At 45.2% G+C, this 24,683-nt stretch overlaps 2 protein-coding genes across 3 annotated transcripts in view; one reads left to right on the top strand and one right to left on the bottom strand.

Annotated features, from left to right (window-relative positions):
* SNX5 (sorting nexin 5) overlaps positions 1-8,871 on the bottom strand; it is a 29,566-nt gene extending 20,695 nt beyond the window's left edge. The window contains exons 1-2 of one of the 2 annotated variants that reach the window (XM_008059781.1): positions 8,659-8,871; positions 8,345-8,427 (exon numbers count right to left, since the gene is read on the bottom strand). In XM_008059781.1, coding sequence (XP_008057972.1) covers positions 8,345-8,395 — 51 coding nt within the window. In that variant the 5' untranslated portion in view covers positions 8,396-8,427; positions 8,659-8,871. The remainder of the gene's footprint in view (positions 1-8,344; positions 8,428-8,658) is intronic. The other variant, XM_021713232.1, reaches the window with a different exon arrangement.
* A 753-nt stretch (positions 8,872-9,624) lies between these two features.
* On the top strand, positions 9,625-21,669 carry MGME1 (mitochondrial genome maintenance exonuclease 1). The gene is made up of 5 exons (XM_008059780.2): positions 9,625-9,654; positions 10,042-10,639; positions 15,748-15,967; positions 20,295-20,427; positions 21,422-21,669. The coding sequence occupies exons 2-5, from the start codon at positions 10,111-10,113 to the stop codon at positions 21,581-21,583; spliced, it is 1,044 nt and encodes a 347-aa protein (XP_008057971.1). The 5' UTR covers positions 9,625-9,654; positions 10,042-10,110; the 3' UTR covers positions 21,584-21,669.
* Positions 21,670-24,683: the final 3,014 nt, after the last annotated feature.

Below are 24,683 nucleotides of genomic sequence, written 5' to 3'. Positions count from 1 at the left end.
ACTTGGTGAGACCTCATCTCTACAATAAATCAAAAAATTAGCCGGGTGTGGTAGCACGTAACTGTAGTTCTAGCTACTTGGAAGACCGAAGCAGAAAGATCGCCTGAGTCCAGCAGACCAAGACTGTGGTGGCCAGGAGCATGCCACTGCCCTCCAGCCTGGGCAACAAAGTGACACGCAAACAAAAAAAATAAAAAAATTCAAAACCGTCTTGCCATGTTCTAGACTTGCACTAATTCCTGCAAACATGAAAGATCCACGTGGTACATACTATACACACACATACATGTGTATATATATATATGACTTTGTTACTATTTTCACAGAAAAAAAGTACTGGACAGCACAGGGAGATGTCATCTCTACAAAATAATGAAGATAAAAATTAAAATATTAGCTGTGCATGGTGATGCACACTCACTCTGGAGGCTGAGGCAGGGTCACTTGAGCCCAAGGGTCAAGGTTACGGGAGTCATAATGGTGCCACTGCAATCTAGCCTGAGTGACAGAATAAGAACGCCCCCCCCCAAAAAAAATTAGCCACGCTAGTGTGCACCTGTAATTCCAGCTACTCGGGGTGTGAGAATCGCCAAAGCCCAGGAGTTCAAGGCTGCAGTGTGCTATGGTCGCAGCGTTGTATGCCAGTCTGGGTGACAGAGACTCATCTCTTATATAATAAAAATAAAAAATTCTAACAGCACACCCTTCCCCAACCCCCAATTTTAGGTTCAAGTACTGCTACTCTGAATCATTACTGTGTTCTTCCATCTTGAAGATAACCAAAAACCTACAATCGACACTCAATCTCAGCTTTTCATGACACTGGTCTGTAAAAAAACAAAAGAATCAACTATACACAAGATATTAACCCTGCCTTTTTACAGGTATTTGCTCTCACCCTCTCCCCACTGACTGGTTCTACCCTTCCTGTAATTCATTCAGGCCTCCAATATCTCAGTCCTCAGGACAATAGAACTAAGGACTTCTAGAATATCAGCCTACTCAGGTAACAGCTGTGAAAGTTACTCAGGCACCAGCTTAATAAAAACTAGATAAAGGGCTGCAGCAAGTGATCAGATTTTCACCACTCATCTTTGTGAGATGGTACCTGAGGGACCCATCCCTGCTGACACCAACCAGCCTCACCAGTAGTCTAGAAACACCCAGCCGTCAGCAGTAGAACACTGCAGACAGCAGGGCATTTGGAGGCTACGCAGCCTGGAGTTCCTAGAACAGGAACTAAGGCCTGGAAGGAGGTCAGTGCAGCGCACTCAGCGAATGGATAAACTAAATCATCATTTCACGAGGCTGCAAAAGCCCACACACCAGTGAAACCCCAACACGGAACCAGAGAAACAGCTGAAATACTGCCTGAAATAACTAATTCACGTCAAGAGAAAACTTCATCTACTTACTAGACACCAAAGTTACTTTAACATGAATTCAAAAGAAAAGGGTTGAACTACATCATCTGTTAAGATCTCCTAGCACAGAAATCCTTTTGGGAATCCACACAACTGCTAAACAGAGGAAGCAGCTCCAATAAATAGAGAACACCGACACTAAACCCCTTCATTCAGAGCTAAAGCCCTTTACCCACCACCCAATTCCACCAAGGCTCTCTCCCACAAGAAGCTGACATTATGTATGTGGGCACATGGATGAGGGTATGTAAGAACATGCACTGCCTGCCCTTTATAGGCTATGATCAGCCCAGATGAAATGGATTTAAGTTTGAGAACAAAAAAAGGTCTTCACCACTAAGAGGATTCCGCAACAAAGTAGAGCTGTTTGAACTCACACTTACTTGGTCTTCTTAGTTCAAGACAAATAGCAGCATGGAGAGTAGGCTATATGGCTGGACACTTCTTTTCCTCAAGTCTGAGGTACAGTAAATTTCCCAAATTGTTCAGTTATAAATATTCCTATACTCAAGTCATCTGCATACCCAACAGGTTGAGGTGGTGGGTCGCTTTGAGCAAGACATGCTGTCTCCACAAAAAAAAAATTCCAGTAGCTTCCTAGTACCCCCATCAGTACTAGGTCTCAGTTTTGTAGTGCTCTGAGATCAATAAAAAAGTCCTGAACCTGGAGTCATTTGCATTTCTACTCTGTACCATTCACCATAACTAGAATGTTGAGTTGTGCTTGTTTTTTTTCCCCCGAGTCCGAGTTTCACTGTTGCCCAGGCTAGAGTGCAGCAGCACTCTCACAGTCACCACAGACTCAATCTGCTGGGCTCAGATGATCCTTCTGCCTCAGTCTTACAACTAGCTGGAACTACAGGCACACAGCACCATGCCCAGCTAATTTCTGATTTATTGTAGAGACTTGCCAAGTCATTCGGGCTGGTCTTGAACTCCTGAGCTCAGGCAGTCCTCTCGCCTAGGCCTCCCTCTCAAAGTGCTGGGATTATGGGCTTGAGCCACTGCGCCTGGCCTTGAGTGGTGCTTTGTTAACAGTGAACTTTTCAGGTAGAAAATGCATATAAGTATGGCTGGGTTTGGTGGCTCAGCCTGTAATCCCAGCGCTTTGGGAGGCCGAGGTGAGTGGATTGCCTGAGTCCATGAGTTCGAGACCCGCTTGGACAACTTGGCAAGACCTCATCTCTACAATAAATAAAAAATTAGCCGGGTGTGGTAGTGCGTGCCTGTAGTTCCAGCTACTTGGAAGGCTGAGGTGGAAGGATCGCCAGAGCCCAGCAGGCGAGGCAGCGGTGGTCGGGAGCGGCCACTGTACTCCAGTCTGGGCGACTGAGTGAGACTCCAACTCAAAAAAAAAAAATAAAGACAGACAGAAAGAAAATGCATATAAGTTAATGTAAGTAGTCCTTTTTAGAAAATGACTCTTCTCTTCAGGCCACACAGAGGTGCCTGGAGAAGTTATGCCAATATGTGAAAAGGGGACGAGTCAAGCCAAGAAGCCCGTTTCCACACCAAATTCAGCCTCATCTTCTGCCCCTCAAACTGCAACTTACTCCTCTGTATATTATGGTTTGCCTTTGAGGTGTCAAGCTTGGTAAATACCACGTCCCTCTTTTAGGAGAGACAGTTCTCCTGCAGAGTTCCTCAATGGTCAATAGGAAAATAAATAGATATTGATGGTGAAGAAGTCTTTTGCAAAGTCAGCTCATGCAGAGAAACCTCTCAACTTACTACTAACTTCATTGCACACATTTTTGATCACTGGCTATTCGAAATACTTAGGGTGCCAACCTACAGAACTGTTCTCACCTCATGTGCTTGGGCAACAAGGGCTCTGATCATGAATACTGAAGATGTTTAAACAGTAGTACCTTAAATCAAGTTCCACACTACATACATATTTCTCAGTGAGCTTAAAATCTGGCCCACTACGCATTGCACAGGAACCTCAGGTTTCCAATGTCCAAAGCCTGCACCTCTCTCAGAGTAAACACAGTTGTCCTCTGTAACCCTAGAGTACCCAGAACCTGCTGAAGAAAACCATCCTGTACTACCTTTTGGCAAGTTTTGAAGTTTTATGTGGCTTGTTATTTCCTTAGGCAAGACTAATTATAGAAATCTTGGAAAAAACCTGCAACTGGCAGCCTAAGACTAGCTTCTGCAGCACAGCTTGATTCCCCCCCATAACACACCAATTTAGAAAGCCAGTTTACGGCTGGGCATAATAGCTCATGCCTGTAATTCCAACACTTTGGGAGGCCAAGGCAGAAGGATTGCTTGAGCTAGTTAGAAGCCTCATAGGTACTGTGGCACACACCTTTAGTCCTAGCTACTTGGGAGGCTGAAGCGGAAGGACAGCTACAGCCCAGGTGTTTGAAGCAGCAATGAACTATGGTCACACCACTGCACCCCAACTGGGTAACAGAGCAAGACCCTGTCTCTAAAAAGAAAAAAAAGGTCAGTTTAAATCAGGGACTGTTTAACAGGCAATTTTACCCAATATTTACAGATATTTTTGACTATCGCCACCAGAAAGGAAGCGGCTGTGTCCTAACAGATGCCAGGAATGTTGCCTAACATCCTACAACACACAGGACAATCCCCAACAAAAAATTATCAGGTCCAAAATGTCAACAGTGCTCAGAATGAGAAATCCTGTCTTAAACTAAAGCTCCAAATTAGATGTTGGTCAATTACTAGGTCTGAGAATTTAGATCTCACATGTAAAGCCTAGAAAACTCTTACAGTCTTTTGGCTATTTCCACTTATGGTCAAAAAAATGTTATCACGTTACAGTAGTCACAAGTGGGAACTTTAAGACACTATGTGCAAGTTACTGATCCTAAACTAAAGCATGTGCAGCTCTGATGTCACAGTTCCTACATTTAAAAAAGAATAAAAGTGGTGAGTGTTGGCCGGGCTCAGTGACTCAGCCTGTAATACCAGCACTCTGGGAAGCCAAGGTGAGTAGACTGCCTGAGCCCACAGATTAAGAGACCAATCCGGGCAACTTGGCAAGACCTTGTCTCTACAATAAACCAAAAATTAGCTGGGCATGGTAATGCGTGCCTGTAGTTCTGACTACTTGGAAGGCTGAGATGGAAGGATTGTTGGCGCCCAGCAGGTGGATGCTAGGGTGGCCGTGAGTGTGCCACTGCACTCCAACCTGGGTGAGTGAGACTCCAACTCAAAAAAAAAAGTGGTGAGTGTAGCATAAAGCTTCAGTTCACAAAATATGATGAGTTTGGACTTAGGATACTAGTCAGAGTATAAGATTGTTCCTATACTAACAAATTGCAAGACTCTATCCAAGCTGATGAAGAGCAGTAAAACTACCCCAGAAGCAGCTTCTACACCAGGTTTAAATAAAAAAAAAACCCACAAAACTTACCTGCAAACCAGAGCAGCAGCATTTATACTATAAAGATTAAAGACTGGCCATGAGGACAGACTCCACCCACCAAAGTCCATGTAACCAACCAGTAAAAGTTAAGTCTTAAGAAATTTAAGTTTTAAACTACTGGCTGGGCACAGTGGTTCTCACGCCTGTAATCCCACCATTTTGGAAGGCCAAGGCGGGAGGATCGCTTGAGACCAGCCTCAGCAACATATTGAGACCTCTTCTCTACAAAAAAAAAAAATTCAAAACTTAGCCAGGGTTGGTGGCACATAGCTATAGTCCTAGCCACGGAAACTGAGGCAGGATTGCCTGAGCCCAAGAAACTGAGGCTGTGGTGAGCTGTGATTGGGCTACTGCACTCTAGCCTAGTAGAATGAGAGTCCAACTCAAAAAAAAAAAAAAGAGGCCAAGTTGCTACAGTCAAGGAAGGAGAACCCTACAGTCAAGGAAGGGAACCCATAGTTAAAGGTGGGGAAGCTCCGGGAAACAGAACAGGCTTCAAACCCCTTGCAAGGCTTTTTTTCCCCATGTACTCCACACACTCCAGCTCATTAACCATCACAGTGCAGAAATCCCAAGCTCTTCTTCAGAATTCCAAATGTCTGAGGAAAGTACTATTTTATTAGGTACCACACAACGAGACCTAACAGAGCACTAGTCGATTCTGGTTTTCAGGAGTTAGACTTTGCAAAACCCTAGTTTTCCAAATCAGGCCGACTGTGGTGGCTATGCCTGTAATCACAGCACTTTGGAGAGGCCGAGGTGAGATTATCTGAGTTCAGGGGTTTGAGACCAGCCTGAGTAAAATGGCAAGACCTCATCTCTACAGTAAATCAAAAAATCAGACACGAGGTATAGAGTCAGGAAGATTCTAAAGATTAGACCGTAAGAAAGAAAACAAAAACCATGTTTCAAAGACCTGTGTTACAGGTACGTTATCAGTTTATAAGATATGAGCCTGAACAGCTAGCAGTTTGGTTCTCAAAAGATTCCTGAATTGTGTAGTTACTTGGCTGAGTGGGTCAGGACTCTGTCATGAGACAGGTGGAATGAAAAAAATCCAGTCACACTCTTTTCTAGCAACAAATGAGATGTGGCGATCAGGAGACAGTGAAGTTTATCAAATAGGTGACGTCAGTCAACCCAAGACAACATGGCACAGAATACCAGTATTACCGCCAGGCCTCAGAGATGTGGCAAGTCAGTATGTGGAAAAAAGAGTCGCAAATTTATGTGGAAGGGAAAGAAGACTATGGTGAATACATGGATAAAAATGTGAGGCGACAAGCAACAACATTACATTTCTGAGTGACCAGGCAAAAGAGTAGCACGGACAATTCTTTTGCCATTGTTTGGTACGGTCTCATTTCCAGATCATGTATATTCTACAGTTTCTAAGAACAAGAACTAAAGTTATTGTTTAAATGTCTTTTTTTTTTTTTAAAGCGACCAGACATGGTGGTGCATGCCTGTGTGGTTCCTCTCATTTCCAGATCATGTACATTCTATAGTTTCTAAGAACAAGAACTAAAGTTATTGTTTAAATGTCTTTTTTTTTTTTTTTAAAGCGACCAGACATGGTGGTGCATGCCTGTGTGGTTCCTCTCATTTCCAGATCATGTACATTCTATAGTTTCTAAAAACAAGAACTAAAGTTATTGTTTAAATGTCTTTTTTTTTCTTTTAAAGCCACCAAACACGGTGGTGCATGCCTGTGTAGTTCCAACTACTAGGAAGGCTGAGGCAGAACACCTGAGCCCAGCCGGTGGAGGATGCAGGGGCTGTGAGTGTGTCACTACACTCCAGCCTGGGTGAGAGTGAGACTCCAACTGAAAAAAAACAAAAACAAAAAAACAAAACACAGTACATCCTATACATCAGGAGAGGGCCAGTTAAGCACTAAACTGCCCTGCAACTCTTCCCCCGAATTCCACTTTCTGCTAGAGGATGGCAAAAATGGAAGCATGCAGCCACCAGACAGCTTGTTGTACTCTTCCCTTCTGCTGAACTAGCTCAGGTGAACATTGTACTAGCCTTCAAACCACCCCCCACCCCATCCCCCCCCCGAATCAATTATGTTCCCTACCTACTAGCGGGTCTTTATCCACATTCCATTAAGTAAAAATGTGAAATATTTCAGTTGACTCTTGGCCTCCCACCATTATTTCTCCCTTGACACAAACTCCCTTTTGGTTAACTGTAGAATGAACCATCTAGATCTGATCCACCACAGCAAAATACTAGCATCAGCAGAAATCAGGAAACAAATGAAGTCACCTGTTAGGGCAATGTTTTATTTAGTTGTATTATCTTATTCCTGTAACTTAAAAAGCCAGAAAAAAAATAATGCTACACAATCCTCTTCACTATGCGTTTGGACAAAGTTCCTGCTGCCACTAAGACCAGGAGAGGCAAGAAAAAGCCTTCATAATCCTCCAATTTTGCTGGAGTAACAGGGTAATGGGAAATCATTTTAAAAACCAGATGCAGCATACAGTTACTAGTGAGGAGGAGGGCTGAGGACATCAAGTCCTTTCACGATCAAGAAAGCTAAAAGAAAAACAAGAAAAAACAAACTGCTATCAAAAGATCTATCTACACTTTAGGGAGAAAACTGCAGAAAGAATCAGTCTCAAGTTCCCACTCTCAGTTTCAGTAAAAATGAACTTTTTTCAATTTTCAAAGAAGCACCCCAACCAAGACGCTACGGACAAAGCTCCACTTCAACAGCCAACAAGACGATGCCCTTGTTGGGACTACCCAGCAGCTCTGGAGCTTCGTACTTAATTACCAGGTGAAAAGTTTCTTATCGAGGTGACTCGGACTTCTAAAGAGATATAAGACTCTAAGATGGCTCCGAATTACTCCTATTTTAGAGACCTGCATTCTTAGGTTTTCATCTTTCTATAAGAAAAACCTTTATGTGGACGATTCTGTGCTGGAGACTGAGGCTCATCAACTGTATGGCAAAACTAGCCAGACTCCAATTTAAAGGACCGGTCAAGAGTGGGGGTTTGTCTCTGAATCTACTCAAAGTAACCTCGCGTAGCGAAGGAAGAATCCCGCGCGGCCTGGGGACGATTCACATCCACAGGCAAGAAGTGAGAATAAAAGCCGACTTCAAGTATTTGAACACCGACGAAAAATTACACGACTCCCACCACGACCCGTTTAGCGTTCATTAAGTAGTAAGCGACACTTGATGGAGCTTCCCCTAGCGATTTGGGCCAAAAAGACCGTTTCTCAAAGGGACATGCGGGTCAGTTTGGAGGCAACAAAACCAACTCCCGAGGTTTGTTACTCGTCGCTATGTCACTTGCACCTACCAGTCACCACAAAGCCAAAGAACGTCTTAGGAAGATCTGGGGTCTCCAGGGTCAGCCGGAGACGGGCGGGAGTTGCTAACACCCGCGGGAGCTTCCCGCGTCGGGGAGGGCCAGAGCCCGGAGGAGGACGGGGGACAGACTGCAGGGCCCGGGGGCTCGGCGGGGTCCCGCCTCGGAGGCGGGCAGGGCCTCACCTTGCTGCGGTCCTCCTCCTGCTGCTGCAGCAACTCGGGAACCGCGGCCATGGCGACGCGGGACTCGAGCAGGGGCCGCCTGGCTGTGCGAGGAAAGAAGAGGCTGGGCCGCCGCCGGGGAAGCGCTCAGGGCGGCCACGGCCCCGCCTCCGCGAGCCTCCCTGCCCGATGGCGCGGGAGGCCTTCGGACTCCGCCACCATCCCAGCAGCCCCGGGAGCAGGCGAGCAGGACGCCACGTGCTCCCGCATGGCGGCCTCCCCGTCCCCGCTGCCGTCCATCTTGAAGCCGGGCAAAAACGCAACGCGGTGCCTACCCTTGTTCCGCACCGCGCCGAGACCGCCGACCGCAGGACCGTGACGCGAACGCAGAGCTGCGGACACTCTCCCAGCGAGGTGCGTCTCGAGAAAGACCGCGGTTCAGTGTGGGGAGCATTTATTGCTTAGCCCGCGTTCAAGATGGCGGACGGCGGTGACGTCACGAGATCTCGCGAGCACAAAAGAGCGAGATTTGGAGGAGCCCGCGCTTCCGCCTGAGGGGCGGGACCTCCGACGGATGGACCGCCGCGCGTGGCGAACGAGAGCTTCGGGATGGGGCGTGAGCGTCGCGGGGCATGCCGGAACCGCCTTGTCTTAGGCTGATCCTTACCCGCGACAAAAGCGCGGGACCGATGAAAGTACGGGTCGCCAGAGGGTGTGCGCGTCCCGGGAGCTGTGCGAAGCGTGCAGGCTTCCAAGGTACCGACCCCTGCCGCCGGTGGGCTTCGGCGTAAGCCGCCTTTTCCCTGATCCAAACTCCCGCCCGAGAGGCCACAGCCGCCCTATCCCCACACCGGGGTCCATATCCTGGGCGCAGCGGGGAGCGGCAGCCCGGGGATCGCGACGGTGGGTCCCGCCCGGACCTGCGACATAGGACGTGACTTTTTCGGAAGCTCGACTTTCCACGCCTGTAAAACGGGGTCGCAATCGCCCCCGTGTTAGGGCGCGCGTTGTCTGTGACTGTTGTGGCCGACAGGCGACGGGCTTCATCTTTCCGTTTCTCTGCGCCTCTCGCACCTCTCCCTCCTCGGGCGGCGCACGTCATCGGACTCAGGACCGAGGACGTCTTGCCCCAAGCTGTCTACTGTTGGGCGTCTAAGTGCAGGGGCAGGGCGCGTTGGGTCACGCGCTACTCGGGAGGCTGAAGGGGAGGACCGCCTGAGCCCAGGAGGTCGAGACTGCGGTGAGCCGTGAGCGTGCCACTGCACTCCTGCCTGGGCGACAGAGCGAGACTCCACTCAAAAAAAAAAAAAGTGCTGGGCCTTCTGATCTCGGTGAGAGTCTTGGGGACTTTGCCCAAACATGGTTAAAAAGTTGATGGGTTAGCCGGGCTCGGTGGCACAGCCTGTAATTCCAGCACTTTTAGGAGGCCGAGGCGAGTGGATTGCCTGAGCCTGCGGGTTCGAGACCCACCCGGGCAACTTGGCGAGACCTGGTCTCTACAATAAATCAAAAATTAGCCGATCGTGGTAGTGGGCGCCTTTAGTTCCGGCTACTTGGAAGGCTGAGGCGGAAGGATCGCCGGAGCCCAGCAGATTGAGGCTGCAGTGGCCCGGAGCGTGCCAATGAACTCCAGTCTGGGCGACGGAGTGAGACTCCAATTAAAAAAAAAAAGTTGATGGATTAGTTTACTGATGCACGTTGACATTTCTCTTTCATAGGAATACAAAGACGAAAAAGGCCCCCAACCCTGCAGATAGACCAGAGAGAAGTGAAAAAATAATCTGAAGATGAAGGCTTTCCAGGCCGGCTGCAAGTTGCTCCGAAGTTCCCAGAGCTTTTCTGTGGGATCCGCCTCCCTGATGGATTTCTCGACTTCGCCTTATTCATGTGGCCGGAAGAAAAAAGTGAACCCGTACGAAGAAGTGGACCAGGAAAAATATTCCAGTTTGGTGCGATCTGTCTTGTCCCGAGGCCCGTCACATACCCCACGAGGCTCCGCACATACCCCAGAGTCGCTGTTTGAGGAAGATGACTTGCTCTATGGGCCCGTGAGCAAGCAGAAGCCCCCAGAGCAAGAAAAAGAAGACAGAGTTCTGCGCAACTGGTTTCCCATCTTCAATCCTGTGAAGAGGGCTGCCCCGAATGAGAGTGATCCTTCCGTTCCTTTGAAAATCCCTTTGCAAAAAGGTGTGATCCCCAGCGTGACCCGGGTCCTCCAGGAGACCATGACAAAACAACAGATTTTCTACCTGGAGAGGTGGAAACAGCGGATGATTCTGGAACTGGGAGAAGACGGCTTTAAAGAATACACTTCAAGTAATTGCCTCAATTCGGTTCTGTATGGTAACTTTTGCGTTCTAGAACGGAGAGTATCATTGTTAGAAGAATGGGTTGTTTTTTTTTTTAACTTAATAGCAAGGAACTACTTTCAAATAGTAATGAACATTAACTTGCACTTTGTGTGTATTAACTTGCCCCTCATGATAGTCCCATGAATTGTAGATGCGATTATCCCCATTTTATTGATGAAACAGAAATCAAGTATTTGGCTAAATGATACATAAAATTCGTTTGTTTTATAAGCTACAAACTTAATAATAGAATTGCTTGTTTTCCTTGATTATGGAAAAAAGTCAGTCATCTGATAACAATTCTAGTTGTTTGTAGGCATTCTGTTTAGAAGCTAGTAAATGTTGCTCTACTCTCAGAGTTAATGGACTCATAAATTTAAAGACCCTGACAACAATCCAGAACACATGATCTGTAAATTGAGATACTCAAGTGCTCTTGATAAGGATCTGAGCATAAACAAACTTTAGCTTTCCATTTCTAACTTCCTAACTTAGGCAAGTAGGGAGAATAGCTTCCTTAAGCTTTCCACTGGAGCAGGGAAATTATCTGGTCCTGTGAGGATTATATAGGTGTCTTTTGTTAAAGCTAAGTTTTACATTGGTCATTCCTTAGTCCATGCTTCCCAGAGAGCAGTACGATACTCCTAGTGATAAACAAGCACTTTTATTTTAAGAAGAGTATACTTATTTTGAGGCATCTTGGAAAAATCATGTATGTAAGTGTGCAACATTGAACATGTCACATGTTTTAAAGAAAAGTATTAGCTGGACCAGCACCTCAAGCCTGTAATCCCAGCACTTTGGGAGGCAGAGGCAAGAGGATTGCCTGAGCTCAGGAGTTCAATACCAGACTGAGCAACATGGTGAGATCTCATCTCTACAATAAATCAAAAAAATTAGCTGGGCATGGTGGCACTGCCTGTGGTTCCAGCTACTTGGATGGCTGAGGCAGAAGGATTGCCTAAGCCCAGCAGGTCGAGGCTGTGGTCGTCATGAGTGAACCACGGCACTCCAGCATGGGTGACAGTGAGACTCCGACTCAAAAAAAAAAAGTATTAAGTAAGTGGTACTGGATATGGCAAAAATGGTCAGGACCTTGACTCCTTACAGCATTCCTCAACTGTGTGGGGCAAAGATGACCTGCAAGGGTTAAGGTCTTCTGAAGACAGTTCATTAATAACAACCACCAACTAGTCTCTGCTTTCTAGGCAAGCAGCGGAAGAACCTTTTGCTGGCATCTTATGTTTTTTTATTTGTACCACTAGAACTTAGAATTGATAGTTTCCTAGTAAGAAATTGTTTTGATTTTCTTTAAACCAGGGATGTCACAGCTGAAATTGCTCACATAAAATGTAAAGGCTGGGACAAGAGGGACCCTCGAGGCTGTAGCTGTTGGCAGGAAGTCAGGAAGTGCATTGGAGAGGAATTTCTGTTTGGAATGTGAATGAGCCTCGTAACCCAGGCAGAGAGAAAACCATGTTTTTTTTTTTTTCATAGTCAGCTTTGTTGATCAAGATTAGCACTCTGCTGTGTCTCTTGGTTAACTCAGGGACCTTAAGAAATAAGCAGAATAACTTTTTTTTTTAAAGGATAATTACATGTAGATTAGTGTTGTGGCCAAAAAAAGAAAAAGAACTTATCAGAACTCAGTGAATGGATTAAAAGTTTAAAGGTCTTTTTTTTAAATGAGAAATATTGGATCAATACATTACTTTCTGCCTAGTCTTTTTAAAGGCCAGAGCACAGAGCATAGCTGGCATTCTTCCAAACACTTGAGCACTTTCCCAGGCATTAGTTCGCCTTTTGAAGACTGGCAAGGAGGAGAACGTCTCAATTCCCCTGATTTATGTTTGTGTTGCTTTTTGTGGAAAGGGCTGGGCTTTAGTCCTTCATTTTTTTGTTACACTGATTTTTTTTTTTTTTGAGTTGGAGTCTCACTTAGTCGCCCAGACCGGAGTGCAGTGGTCACTCCTGGCCACTGCAGCCTCGACCTGCTGGGCTTCGGCGATCCTTCTGCCTCAGCCTTCCAAGTAGCTGGAACTACAGGCACGCGCTACCACACCCGGCTAATTTTTTTTATTGTAAAGATGAGGTCTCGCCAAGTTGCCCAGGTGGTTCTTGAACCTGCGGGCTCAGGCAATTCACTCACCTTGGCCTCCCAAAGCGCAGGATTACAGGCTGAGCCACCAAGCCTGGCCACTACACTGATTTTGTAAATCCTAACATATAAGCTCTCCTGCCAGTTCTATCAACAGAATGTTGGAGATGCATGAATATTTTTAATGCACTTTGTATACTGGGACTCAGAAACATTTCATTTGCATTTCTTTGACGCATTTGACTTTCATTCCTTTCATTTGAGTGAATACTCTGATGTTACCTGCAGTAAATCTAGTCTTGAATTTTTTTTTTTTTGGAGTCAGAATCACACTCTGCACCCAGGCTGGAGTGCAGTGGCATGATCACGGCCACCGCAACCTCGACCTGTTGGGCTCAACCGCTATGCCTACTTACTTTTTGATTTATTGTAGACAAGGTCTCACCAAGTTGCCCAGGCTGATCTTGAATCCTTGGGCTCAGAGGATTCATTTACCTCTGCCTACCAGTACTGGAATTGCAGGCATGAGCCACCACACCCAGCCATTCTTGAACCATTTTTAAATTTAATTTATTTGTACAGATTGAATCATGTTTAATGTTCTGAGCCTTAGATTCAAAGGTAGTGGCCCCCAACCTCTTTGGCATCAGGGACCAGTTTCGTGGAGAACAATTATTCCATGGATTGGAGGGATGTGCAGTCCAACCTCACTGCTCATGTTAATCTGTGTTTGCAGCCTCTCCCCAGCACTAGCATCACCGCCTCAGCTCCACCTCAGATTCTCAGACATTAGATTCTCATAAGGAGCTGGCAACCTAAATCTCTCGTGTGTGCAGTTCACAATAGCATTCCTGCTTCTATGAGAATCTAATACCGCCACTGATCTCACAGAAGGTGGAGCTCAAGCGGTAATGCAAGTGATGGGAATTGGCTGCAAATACGGATGAAGCTTTGTTTGCTCCCCTGCCGCTCATGTCCTTCTGTGCAGCCTGTTTCCTAACAGACCATGGATTGGTATCAGTCCATGGCCTGGTGACTGGGGACCCCTGTTCTGAGGTACCCTTGCAATCTAGATTTTCAAGTTTGTGGTCATGTGTATGTGAAGAACCTGGTCAGGGGTAAGTTTGCAGCAGGAAATCAATTGTCTATTTGCATGGCAGCTGATAAAGCATTTTTTTTTCTTCCTGTTTTTAAAATGTTTGTCTTCTGCTTCGTTAAGCTAGTCTGCAGATGAATATTCACTTCGTTTTCCTAGCCTTTAATTTCATCAGTGTTAAATTTCTTGTAGTCCTTTCATGTATTAAGAATTCCAACTGAGCCAAGTAAATTTGGAGTAGGATAACTCAGTTCCTAAATTGAATTTCACTTAACTCTCTAGTTTCCCAGAGGGCTTCCTTTTTTTCTTTTTTTTTTTGCCAGTGGTAGAACTGACCTTTCAAAGTCTATGTGAAGGACATTTGATAAGCATAGTACAATTTAATATGGCCTCGTTAGGCGACTTGCTTCCCCCATTTTCTGTGGGTCTGTCTCCAAGCATGTACATTTCCTGCTCTGTTTCTGCCTCCTTGCTCTACTGTGTGGTGAACTGGAAAGAACACTTTCTGGGGCCAGGCTGCCCATTCAACTTTTGCTTTTGGGCAAATTAATAGCACTGCTCAAGCCAACAGGGCCTCGTTCAGTAAAATGGGGGTAATGATCCTTATCTTGTTGGGTTGTTGTGTTCACAACACCACTGCTTGGCAGGACAGTGCCCACTCTTTCTTTCTCCTTCTTTTTCCAAGAAACGAGTGAGTATCCAGTATTTCTTGCCTTGTTCAATCTGCCTGCCATTTTCTCACAAGTGTATGAGGAGGAGCTTCCTGAGCAAGCCAAGGAGCACACAAAAGGACAGCGTTCAAAATCAATTAGGTCCTGGGATATGCTGACGAATCCAACCACTGCAATTCCTTCAGAAAAACCTGGGTATGGTGGCTCACACTTGTAATACCAGCACTTTGAAGCACTTTGAAAGGCCAAGGTGGAAGGCTCACTTGAGCCCAGGAGTTTGAGACCAGCCTGAGCAACTTCATCTCTTTAAAAAATCAAAAATACTAGCCCGTTGTGGTGGTGTGCTTCTGTTGTCCCTGCCACTCTGGAGACTGAGGCAGAAGTATCACCTCAGCCCAGGAGGTTGAAGTTGAGTAAGCTCTGATCATACACTGTATTCTAGCCTGACAGAGTGAGTCTCTGACTCAAAAAAAAAATGAACATATGAGAAAAATAATGTGTTCTCATGGTTCCTGAGACTTGTGCTTATACACTAGAAAATGTTAGAAAGGGAGAAATACATTCCCCTATAAACCACAAATTAGAATTCCAATACTCTAAAGCTAATTAGAAAAATAATACATGCTAAATATTAAATAATAGAATGGGAAAAAGTGTATGGGAAGGAACTTCAGACACAGCAGCCATCTCAGACTGTTCTAGCACTAAGAAAAGTAAGGAAAAGAATATCCCATTTTTCTCTCCTTCCCCACTCACAATAGCCAATTCATTATTTTTAAGTCACGTGTGCCTTAATTTTCATTCCTTGCTGGTCACTAATCTTGCTAGTGAAAGGGTTCATTAAAGAACTAAACAGAAGTACAGCCTCCTAAATATCTCATGACTTCATCACAACCAACTGGTTAGCTTATTAAACTGCGTACTTAAATACCCAGCACCACAAATCAGATGTGGGCCTAGGGTCCCCAGACCTTCCACCTTAGCTTTGATCTGATTCTACTAGAAATACTTCACTTTAATTCATTTTATTAGCTAAACTATTCTAATCCCTTTGGTTTCCCAAGTACATTCTTAGGCTTCACAAGAGGCTGAAATTTGGCGTCTTAGGGTTGTCATTTTTGTGTAATAACTTTTATCGTTTGGAGATTTTTAGGGTGTTTGTTTTTTTAGTATTAGCTTGTTTTTTTTTTCCCCTGATTTTTTTTCAGACATCTTTTTACAAGGGCAACAGTTCCATGAAGACTTGGAAAGCATACTTTCACCCCAGGGGAACTTACAAGAGAGAGATGAAAACCTCCTCAAATCTGGTTACGTCAAAAGTGTCCAGCATATTCTGAAAGATATCCATGGAGTACGAGCTCTTGAAAGTGCTGTTCAGCATGAAACCTTGCAGTATGCAGGCTTGCTGGACTGTGTGGCTGAGTACCAGTGAGTACAAGATCATTTCCATCGTAGGGTAGAGGGGAGTTGGCGGGTGAGACACGTGGTGCATGTCAGAGGTGCTTTGTCCTCTTGACTCCTGTTCAAGATGTGCCTGGAGGTACTGCAGCCTCTGCCTCTTGGAAGTCAAAACCTGTGTGACAGGTAAAAGGATTGGACATGGGGCAGGAAGTGAGGACAGATACAATGCGAAGAGCCACATCATCCCTGTCAGTCAGTGTTCCAAAATCAATCTATTTGGTGGAGAAGAGGTATGCTGGGTATACTAGGATTACAGGCACGAGCTGCTGCCCCAGCCTAAAATACATGTGTATGCTTTGTTTTTATTTATTTACCTATGTATTCATTTATATGAGATACATATGTAATATCCCAAAACATGGCCTGTTTTCCAGCCTACCCCTTCCTCTTCCCACAAGCAAGGCACCAGCCATAAGATCCAGTTTGATTCCTGCATTTTCTTTCCTGTTTTCCTAAAGACAGCTCCGTGACCTGTTGATTCTGGAGGTCAGCTTTTGTTTGTCCTGGCTTCCAGGCATGGTTGACATGGTGGGAACTCTGAACGTACAGAAGCTTCCTGCAGTTTTCCAGGTGCTGCTGTGTTCACTGTTTGCCCAGATTCTAAGGGTAGCTGTGACCTGGAGGTGCCCATGTTCCAGATACAGCATGGGAGCAGTGAGGACGGGGGAAGGAGTGAGAGAAAGCTGGACGTGAATGGAGGCGTGAGTTAAAATCTAAGTTAAGAAATTGCCGGAATACTCATTAGTCAGGAAACTGTTCAGAGCAGATAGTTTTGTGCCCTAACTGCCCTGTGCCAGGAAGTCCAGTAGGCTGTTTTCGGCTTCCCTGTAGATTGAGGGAGCCATGCAGCCACTTCCACCAAGGGTGACAAGTGTCTGATGCCAAGTGCTCGTCATAGGGAGCATCAAACATGATCACAGCACCACTGTTTGATTTTTGCTCTTTCAGAGCATCAGCATGGAGGATATGAACAGTTTTAAACTAAAGTTTTAGAAATTTAAGAAGAATGTTTAATGGGTAATATATGCAGTTTGTTAATTTAAACTATTACAAGTGAGTCCCTCACATCACTTTGTATTTAACCTCTGCTTAGAAAGTTGTAAAGCTGAGATCTTTTGTAACTATGCATGTAATCATTTGTTCCCCTCGTCACTTTTTAACACAAGATTCTACACCCTGCTTTTTTTTCACTTAACACATGTATTTTAAGCCAGAGGAGGTTGCTCACGCCTGTAATCCCAGCAATTTGGGAGGCTAAGGTGGAAGAATTGTGTGAGGCCAGGAGTTCGAGACCAGCCTGGGCCACATCGTGAGACCCTGTCTCTACAAAAAATAATAAAGTTGCTGGGCACAGTGACTCATGCCTGTAATCCCAGCACTTTGGGAGGCGGAAGTGAGAGGATTACCTCAGCCCAGGGATTCGAGACCAACCTGGGCAGCTTGGCGAGACCTGGTCTCTAAAAAAAAATAATAATTAAAAAAACAAGAATAATAAACATATTAAGGGTTTATATTATAATATATGAGTTTTTCTTTTTTGAGTCAGGGTCTTATTCTGTTGCCCAAGCTAGAATGTAGTGGCATGATCACAGCTCACCATAGCCTTGACCTCATGGGTTCAGGCAGTTGTTCTACCGCAGCCTCCCAAGTAGTTGGGATTACAGGCACGTGCCACCACACCTAGCTAATTTTTTTTTTTTTTTTTTTTGTAGAGATGAGGTCTTACTATGTAACCTAGGCTGGTCTCAAACTCCTGAGCTCAAGCTGCCTCATCCTCCCAACGTGCTGGGATTACAGGAGTGAGCCACCATGCCCACCCTACTGAGTTTCTTACCATTTATTTGCACCATCTTCAATTTCTTTCATCAGTGTTTTACAGTTTTCAGTATGCTGCTAATATTTTTTCACATTAAAGATATTGATGTTGGACTGGACGTGGTGGCTTATGCCTATAAATCACAGCACTTTGGGACGCTGAGGTGAGAGGATTGCCTGAGCTCACAGGTTCGAGACCAGCCTGGGCAACTTGGTGAGACCTCATCTCTACAATGAATCAAAAAAATTAGCTAGATGTGGTGTCGCGCACCTGTAGTTCCAGGTACTTGAAAGGCTGAGGTAGAAGGATCACCTGAGCCCAGCAGATCAAGGCTGTGGTGGCCATGAGCATGCCACTGCACTCCAGCCTGGGTGACAGAGTAAGACTCTGACTCAAAAAAAAAAAAAAAAAGGTTGATGTACTCAAGTGAAGAACTGAGACTGGCAGCCTTCTGGAGTTACTGGGGCCCTCTTTTCAACTGCATAGACATCAAACTTGGCAATATTACAAAACAATTACAAAGACACTAAAATTATCTCTAAACCTGCACTGTCCAGTAGAGTAGCAACTAACCACATATGGCTGTTGCACACTTGACTAAGGTGTGCTGTAACAATGTACAAACTAGATGTCAATGACTCAGTGCAAAAAAGAATGTAAAATATCCCACTACAAATTATTATATTGGTTATGTGTTGAAATGATAATATTTTGGATATGTTGTGTTAAAACATTACAATTTCACCTGTTTCTTCTTTTTCTTTTCTGATGTGGCTACTAGAAAATTTAAAATGAAATGTGAGCTGGGCTGGGTGGCTCAGCCTGTAATCTCGCGCCTTTGGGAGGCTGAGGTGAGTGAATTGCCTGAGCCCGCGGGTTCGAGACCCGCCTGGGCAGCGAGACCTCATCTCTACAATAAATCAAAAAAAAATCAGCTGGGCGTGGTAGTGCATGCCTGTAATTCCGGCTACTCGGAAGGCTGAGGCGGAAGGATCGCCGGAGCCCAGCAGGTCGAGGCTGCGGTGGCCAGGAGCGGCCACTGTACTCCAGTCTGGGCGACAGAGTGAGACTCCAACTCAAAAAATAAATAAATAAATAAAATGAAATGTGGTTCACATTTGATTTTTTTTTTACCCAATGATACCCTAAGCTGATCTTGTAGATACTTTGCATGAGTTCTAACTCTGTCTAGAACTATATGACATGTAAGTAACATACATACATTGACTAACTGCTGATGTTGAAATTGAAGTCATAATGAATGATGGATTGAACAGATCAAGCCCTGTGAGAGTCAACAGTTACCGATCTGCTCTTCCTACCATCCTTTTGTTATTCAGTTGGCAAGGATAAAAATGCCACCAGGCAGAAGCAAGATGGAGGAATACATTGGTTATTTGACTACTCCTTCCCACTTAAAAAGTGGTAGCAAATTTTTTTATTTTTTGAGTTGGAGTCTTACTCTGTTGCCCAGGCTGGAGTGCAGTGGCACACTTACAGCTAACACAGCCTAAACCTGCTGGGCTCAGGGGATCCTTCCTCTTCAACTTTCCAAGTAGCTGGAACTACAGACACATGCCACCATGCCCGGCTAATTTTTTGGTTTATTGTAGAGATGAGGTCTCACCAAGTTGCCCGGGCTGGTCTGGAACCCATGGACTCAGGCAATCCTCTCACCTCAGCCTCCCAAAGTGCTGGGATTATAGGCATGAGCCACCATATCTGACCAGGAAATTTTTTTGGATTTTATTTTTATTTTTTTATTTCTCTACCCAGTGTATAAACTTTTAGGACAGGGGCCAGGTTTCCTTATTTATATTTCTGCATACAGTTGATGCCTAATGAGTGTAAGGGATTTGAGCCCCAGCTTTGGTTTCTGGGCAAGAGCATTTTCAAGGCACCATAATGCAAGGTCCTTCATCATGGGGATTTTGTTGTGTTACATTCTGGTGGACATTTGAAGCCAAATTAATTAAGACAGGAATACATATAGTTTCAATTTCTCTGTCAGCTGTTAGAGGAAAGGGGGCCCGTGGAGTTTCAAAGGAATTATGAGAAAGTTGAGAAATGTGAACTGCAGAAAATTTGTTTCCACTCCTCCCTTGTGGCCACACTATAGCTCTCATGGGTACACGTGAAGAAGCATTTTCCATTGTACCTCCTGATGGGCTTATCACTGACCTGAATCAGAGGTCAGGGAGCATCACACCTGTCTAGTCCTAAGAAGTAAAGCCCATTTTAAAGAGTGGAGAGCCAAGCATGGAGGCTCATGCCTGTAATCCCAGCTCCTCGGATGCTGAAGTGGGAGGCTCCCTTGCATTTAAGTCCTGTCTGGGCAACATAGTGAAACCTCATCTCTTTTAAAAAAAAAAAGGAATAGAAGCCATGGTCATTGGATTACAAGCATTAAACTATATGTAAAAGGATGGCATTTTCAGTTTGAATGACCTACAAAGACTTCCTTTGGTTTATCTTTAGGGGCCAGCTGTGTGTGATTGACTGGAAGACATCAGAGAAACCAAAGCCTTTTATCCAAAATACATTTGACAACCCTCTGCAAGTTGTGGCATATGTGGGTGCCATGAACCATGATGCCAACTACAGCTTCCAGGTCAGGACGTTGGGCCCTACTGACTAAAAGCTTGGTTCAGCACTGCCAACTATTACACTTTTTAGGGTTTTACTCTCTTTCTATCCCACTGCTTGCTCTGTTCCTTGTCCTCCTTGCATTTTTTTTTTTTTTGAGTCAGAGTCTCATTCTGTTGCCCAGACTATAGTGTAGTGGCACGTTCCCGGCCACTGCAGCCTCGACCTGCTGGGCTCCAGCGATCCTTCCGCCTCAGTCTTCCAAGTAGCTGGAACTACAAGCATGCGCTACCGTGCCCGGCTAATTTTTGGTTTATTGTAGAGACGAGGTCTCACCAAGTTGCCCGGGTGGATCTCGAACCTGCAGGCTCAGGCAATCTACTTGCCTCGGCCTCCCAAAGTGCTGGGATTACAGGCTGAGCCACCAGCCCGGCCTCCTTCTTGCATTTTAAAAAGCACTTCCCCGGCCACGCGGTGGCTCACACCTGTAATCCCAGCACTTTGGAGGCAGAAGCGAGAGGACTGTCTGAGCCCACAGGTTTGAGATCAGCCTGGCCAACGTGGTAAGACCTTGTCTCTACAATAAATCAAAAAATTAGCCGGGTGTGGTGGCACATGCTTATAGTTTCAGCTACATGGAAGGATCACCTGAGCCCAGCAAGTCAAGGCTGTGGTGGCCATGAGCTTCCCATTGTACTCCAGCCTGGGCAACAGAGTGAGACTCTGACTCAAAAAATAAGTAAGTAAATAAAAATAAAAAGCACTTGCCCACCCCCTCGCCCCTGGGCTTTTTCTTAAGAATAGATTTTTAATGATCACAGTCCATTCTTTGGCACTTTATCTGTCATCTCTATGTTCTGTGTGTCCTGGTGCAGTCTTTCATCAGCCCACCCTAGAAACTGAGTTAGGAGATGTTATTGTGGGTATTTGTGTACTGAGTGTGCCCTGGAGTAAGAAGGAAATGAACCTGAACTTGACCTGCTATATCAGTGCTGACATTGCCCTATGTTTCCTTTTAGGTTCAGTGTGGCTTGATTGTGGTAGCCTACAAGGATGGGTCACCTGCCCACTCGCATTTCATGAATGGAGAGCTCTGTTCCCAGTACTGGACCAAGTGGCTTCTTCGACTAGAAGAATATACAGAAAAGAAAAAGAAACAGAATATTCAGAAACCAGATTAGGGAGCAGGACGCCATGTGGAAACACTCAGCACTCTTTTACAGTTTGGAGAAACACATTGCTGTTTACTACGATCTAAAAATGGAGGTGCCACCGGATCTGAGTACTACCTTAAGACAAGCGGAAGTATTAATTTGTTGAAATGTATTGCTGCCAGAGAGACTGAAAAGCCAGAAGGGTATAGATTTAGAAAGCTGGGCTTCAGGGCATAAAATTCTGGCTGTGCTGCCTCTGTTACTTACCTGTAAAGAGAGCAAGTGGGAGGCAGTTACACTGGGGACGCTGGGACCCCCTTGGTAGCCCTTTTGTGTCCAGGGCAGGATGCACATCTCTGAGCTGAGATTGGAAGGCAGTGAGGCTGGGTGTGCCAGACACTTCTCCAGGGCTTACCAGGGAGCCAGGGTGTGGAGGGGACCACACACCTGCCAACTACCACTGCTAGTGCAGTTTTCTGAAACGTGTTTTATATGTTAGGGTTCTCTATATATTCCAGCTGGGGAAGAAAGCTTATGTTGAACATTTAAAAAAAATAAATAGGTGATTGTTTAGCCTTGAGTAAATGCTGCTGTCTAGAAAGATGGAGAATATTCACCGTGTCATTGGCTGCCTGCCTTGGCAGGCCACCAAGTAACCCCAGAAGTAGCCAGGCTCCAGCGTGAAAATCGCAGTCGTAGGTGTTTCCACAGCTATTTCTGGCGAGGGTCAACAGATCGTGTACGTAGAGAAAGTTTATCATGTGTGGCGTTTTTCATCTACAGGGGAACATTATTAAAATCTATTAGTCCTTTCTGTGTTGGTAGGTAATACAAATTATTAGTTGTCATTGGAATTGGGAAACTTAAATAAACACCTGTTACAGCCCTGGGGTAGGGTTTCCTGTTTTATGGAGTAAGTCTGTTAGCATTAAAGATACAGGTGCAGCCTTCAAATAGTAGGCTGCCACAGTGGCCTCCTTCATTAGCCATTTTAATGAGAAAATATAAGATAATAAAGTATTGAGGCTTTGGTTTGTTATTTTAATTTAAATTTGTGATCCAGACATGGTGGCTCATGCCTGGAATCCCAGCACTTTGGGAGGTAGAGGCAAGAGGATTGCCTGAACCCAGGGAGATCCACCTGGGCAACCTGGAAAGACCTCATCTCTAAAATAAATTTAAAAATTAGCCAGGTGTGATGGTGCACACCTGTAGTCCCAACTACTCAGGAGGCTGTGGTAGCCGTGAGCATGCCACTGCACTCCAGCCTGGGTGACAGAGTGAGACTCCGACTAAATAAGCAAATTAAGTAAATTTGTGTGTCTATAGGATAATTCATAAACCTGGAAATGGCTTGGACTTGTTTTTTAAATTCAAAATGTCACCACTGGCCCAGTAGCTTTTAGTGTGTGTTTTATGCAAATGTATAAAAGAAGGTGTCCTCTTGAAGCTCCCAATCACTCACCTGGCAAAGAGCAAGAGCAAGGAGACCTGAGGGAGGCCTCTGTGCTAACTCTGCACATTCTATGTTCATATGGGTGTTGGGCAGCAAACATTCCTGAAGCCTGTAGAAAAAGGAATGAGACAGTCATACAAACAGACCTTGCCACTCTGCTCTAACGAGCCTCACCCGGGAACTGAGGTGACCAGACTCAGCAACATTTCATTTTAGTGCAGCTATTCTGTATGTTAATATAGATTTCACCTCAGACCTGTCCCTTCTACCAGGAGTCTCCCAAGCGAATGTGGCTTGAGACTTCCATGAGCGAAATCCTCAGAAGAGTGAGGCCAGGAGGACGAGGCTGGTATGAGGGCGATGGAGGTCAGTGCCTGGCAGATTTCCCCAACAATCCTGACACTCCTCAGATCTCCCCAATGAAAGAAGCCTCTGCTGTGGTGGCCGGGAGCGGCCACTGCACTCCAGTCTGGGCGGCAGAGTGAGACTCCAACTCAAAAAAAAAAAAAAAAGAAAGAAGCCTCTGTCTCTGAAGATGTTCAGGTCAGTGAAACAAAGTTCATCCCCACGAAGCCATAGAAGGAGCAAGTCAGATTTGAGTTTCTAAGTGAGTCGCAGGTTTTCAAGCATTGACATTTATGTTACTAATTGTTGGATACCATTTCTTCTAACTGATATACAGCCTATGAAACTCCAGTGAAATAAAGCTGAAAGATCAAAATGAGAGATTTGGGTAATTTAACACCTCGTAAAGGAGGCATATGCTATGCCTCTAAGGATGCTTCCTCACAGGTACAAAATTTAGGCTTGCAGGAGTAAGTTTTGAGACAATCCATTAGATTCAAAGCTGACTGCATTCCTTTTTCCTCTGCAGTTCAAAAAGTCTTTTTGTTTGCTTTTTTTTTGTTCATATTGTCTTGTAGAGACAAGGTCTCATCATGTTGCTCAGACTAGTCTTAAACTCCTGGCTTCAAATGATTCCCCGACCTCGGCCTCCCAAAGTGCTGCGATTACATTCGTGAGCCACCGCACCCGGCCTCGACTTTTTCTTGTTCTTATTAATACGTTCAGCAGCTGACAGTCTCCATGCTAACACAAAAACCAATTTCTAAGTTTTTCTAATTTTTGCTGGCTTTTTCCTCTTCTGACCTGGCCTCTTCCTCAGAGCCTGATGACCCAAGAACATTAACCTCTATAAACCTATTACGATTCTAGGAAAGCTTGTCAACATGTGGCCTGTGGTTTCATATGTGTTGACCTTGGCAAATAAGGGAAGAGGGTTAGTCATAAGTCAGTGTGTTTCTAGGTAACCGATTTGCCTCCTGGCTTTAAAAGGAACGAGAAAGGAGTAATTTGTTTTAATTGCTGCAGATATCCACTTGAGTGATTACACATTTGATGACAACCTGCCATATCTTCCCACCCAGCCCCCAACAAAAAGTAAAGTAAGGGAATAGTTGGAGAAAAAAAGCTTTTAAGAAAAAAATAAGCCAGGCTCGATGGCTCAGCCTGTAATCCCGTGCCTTTGGGAGGCTGAGGTGAGTGAATTGCCTGAGCCTGCGGGTTCAAGACCCGCCTGGGCAACTTGGCGAGACCTCATCTCTACAATAAATCAAAAAGTCAGCCGGGCGTGGTAGTGCGCGCCTTAGTTCCAGCTACTTGGAAGGCTGA

Source organism: Carlito syrichta, unplaced genomic scaffold (genome assembly GCF_000164805.1).
Source record: "Carlito syrichta isolate Samal-C Ts95f unplaced genomic scaffold, Tarsius_syrichta-2.0.1 Scaffold304359, whole genome shotgun sequence".
NCBI lineage: Eukaryota > Metazoa > Chordata > Mammalia > Primates > Tarsiidae > Carlito > Carlito syrichta.
This window is presented reverse-complemented; position numbering and strand designations above follow the sequence as displayed.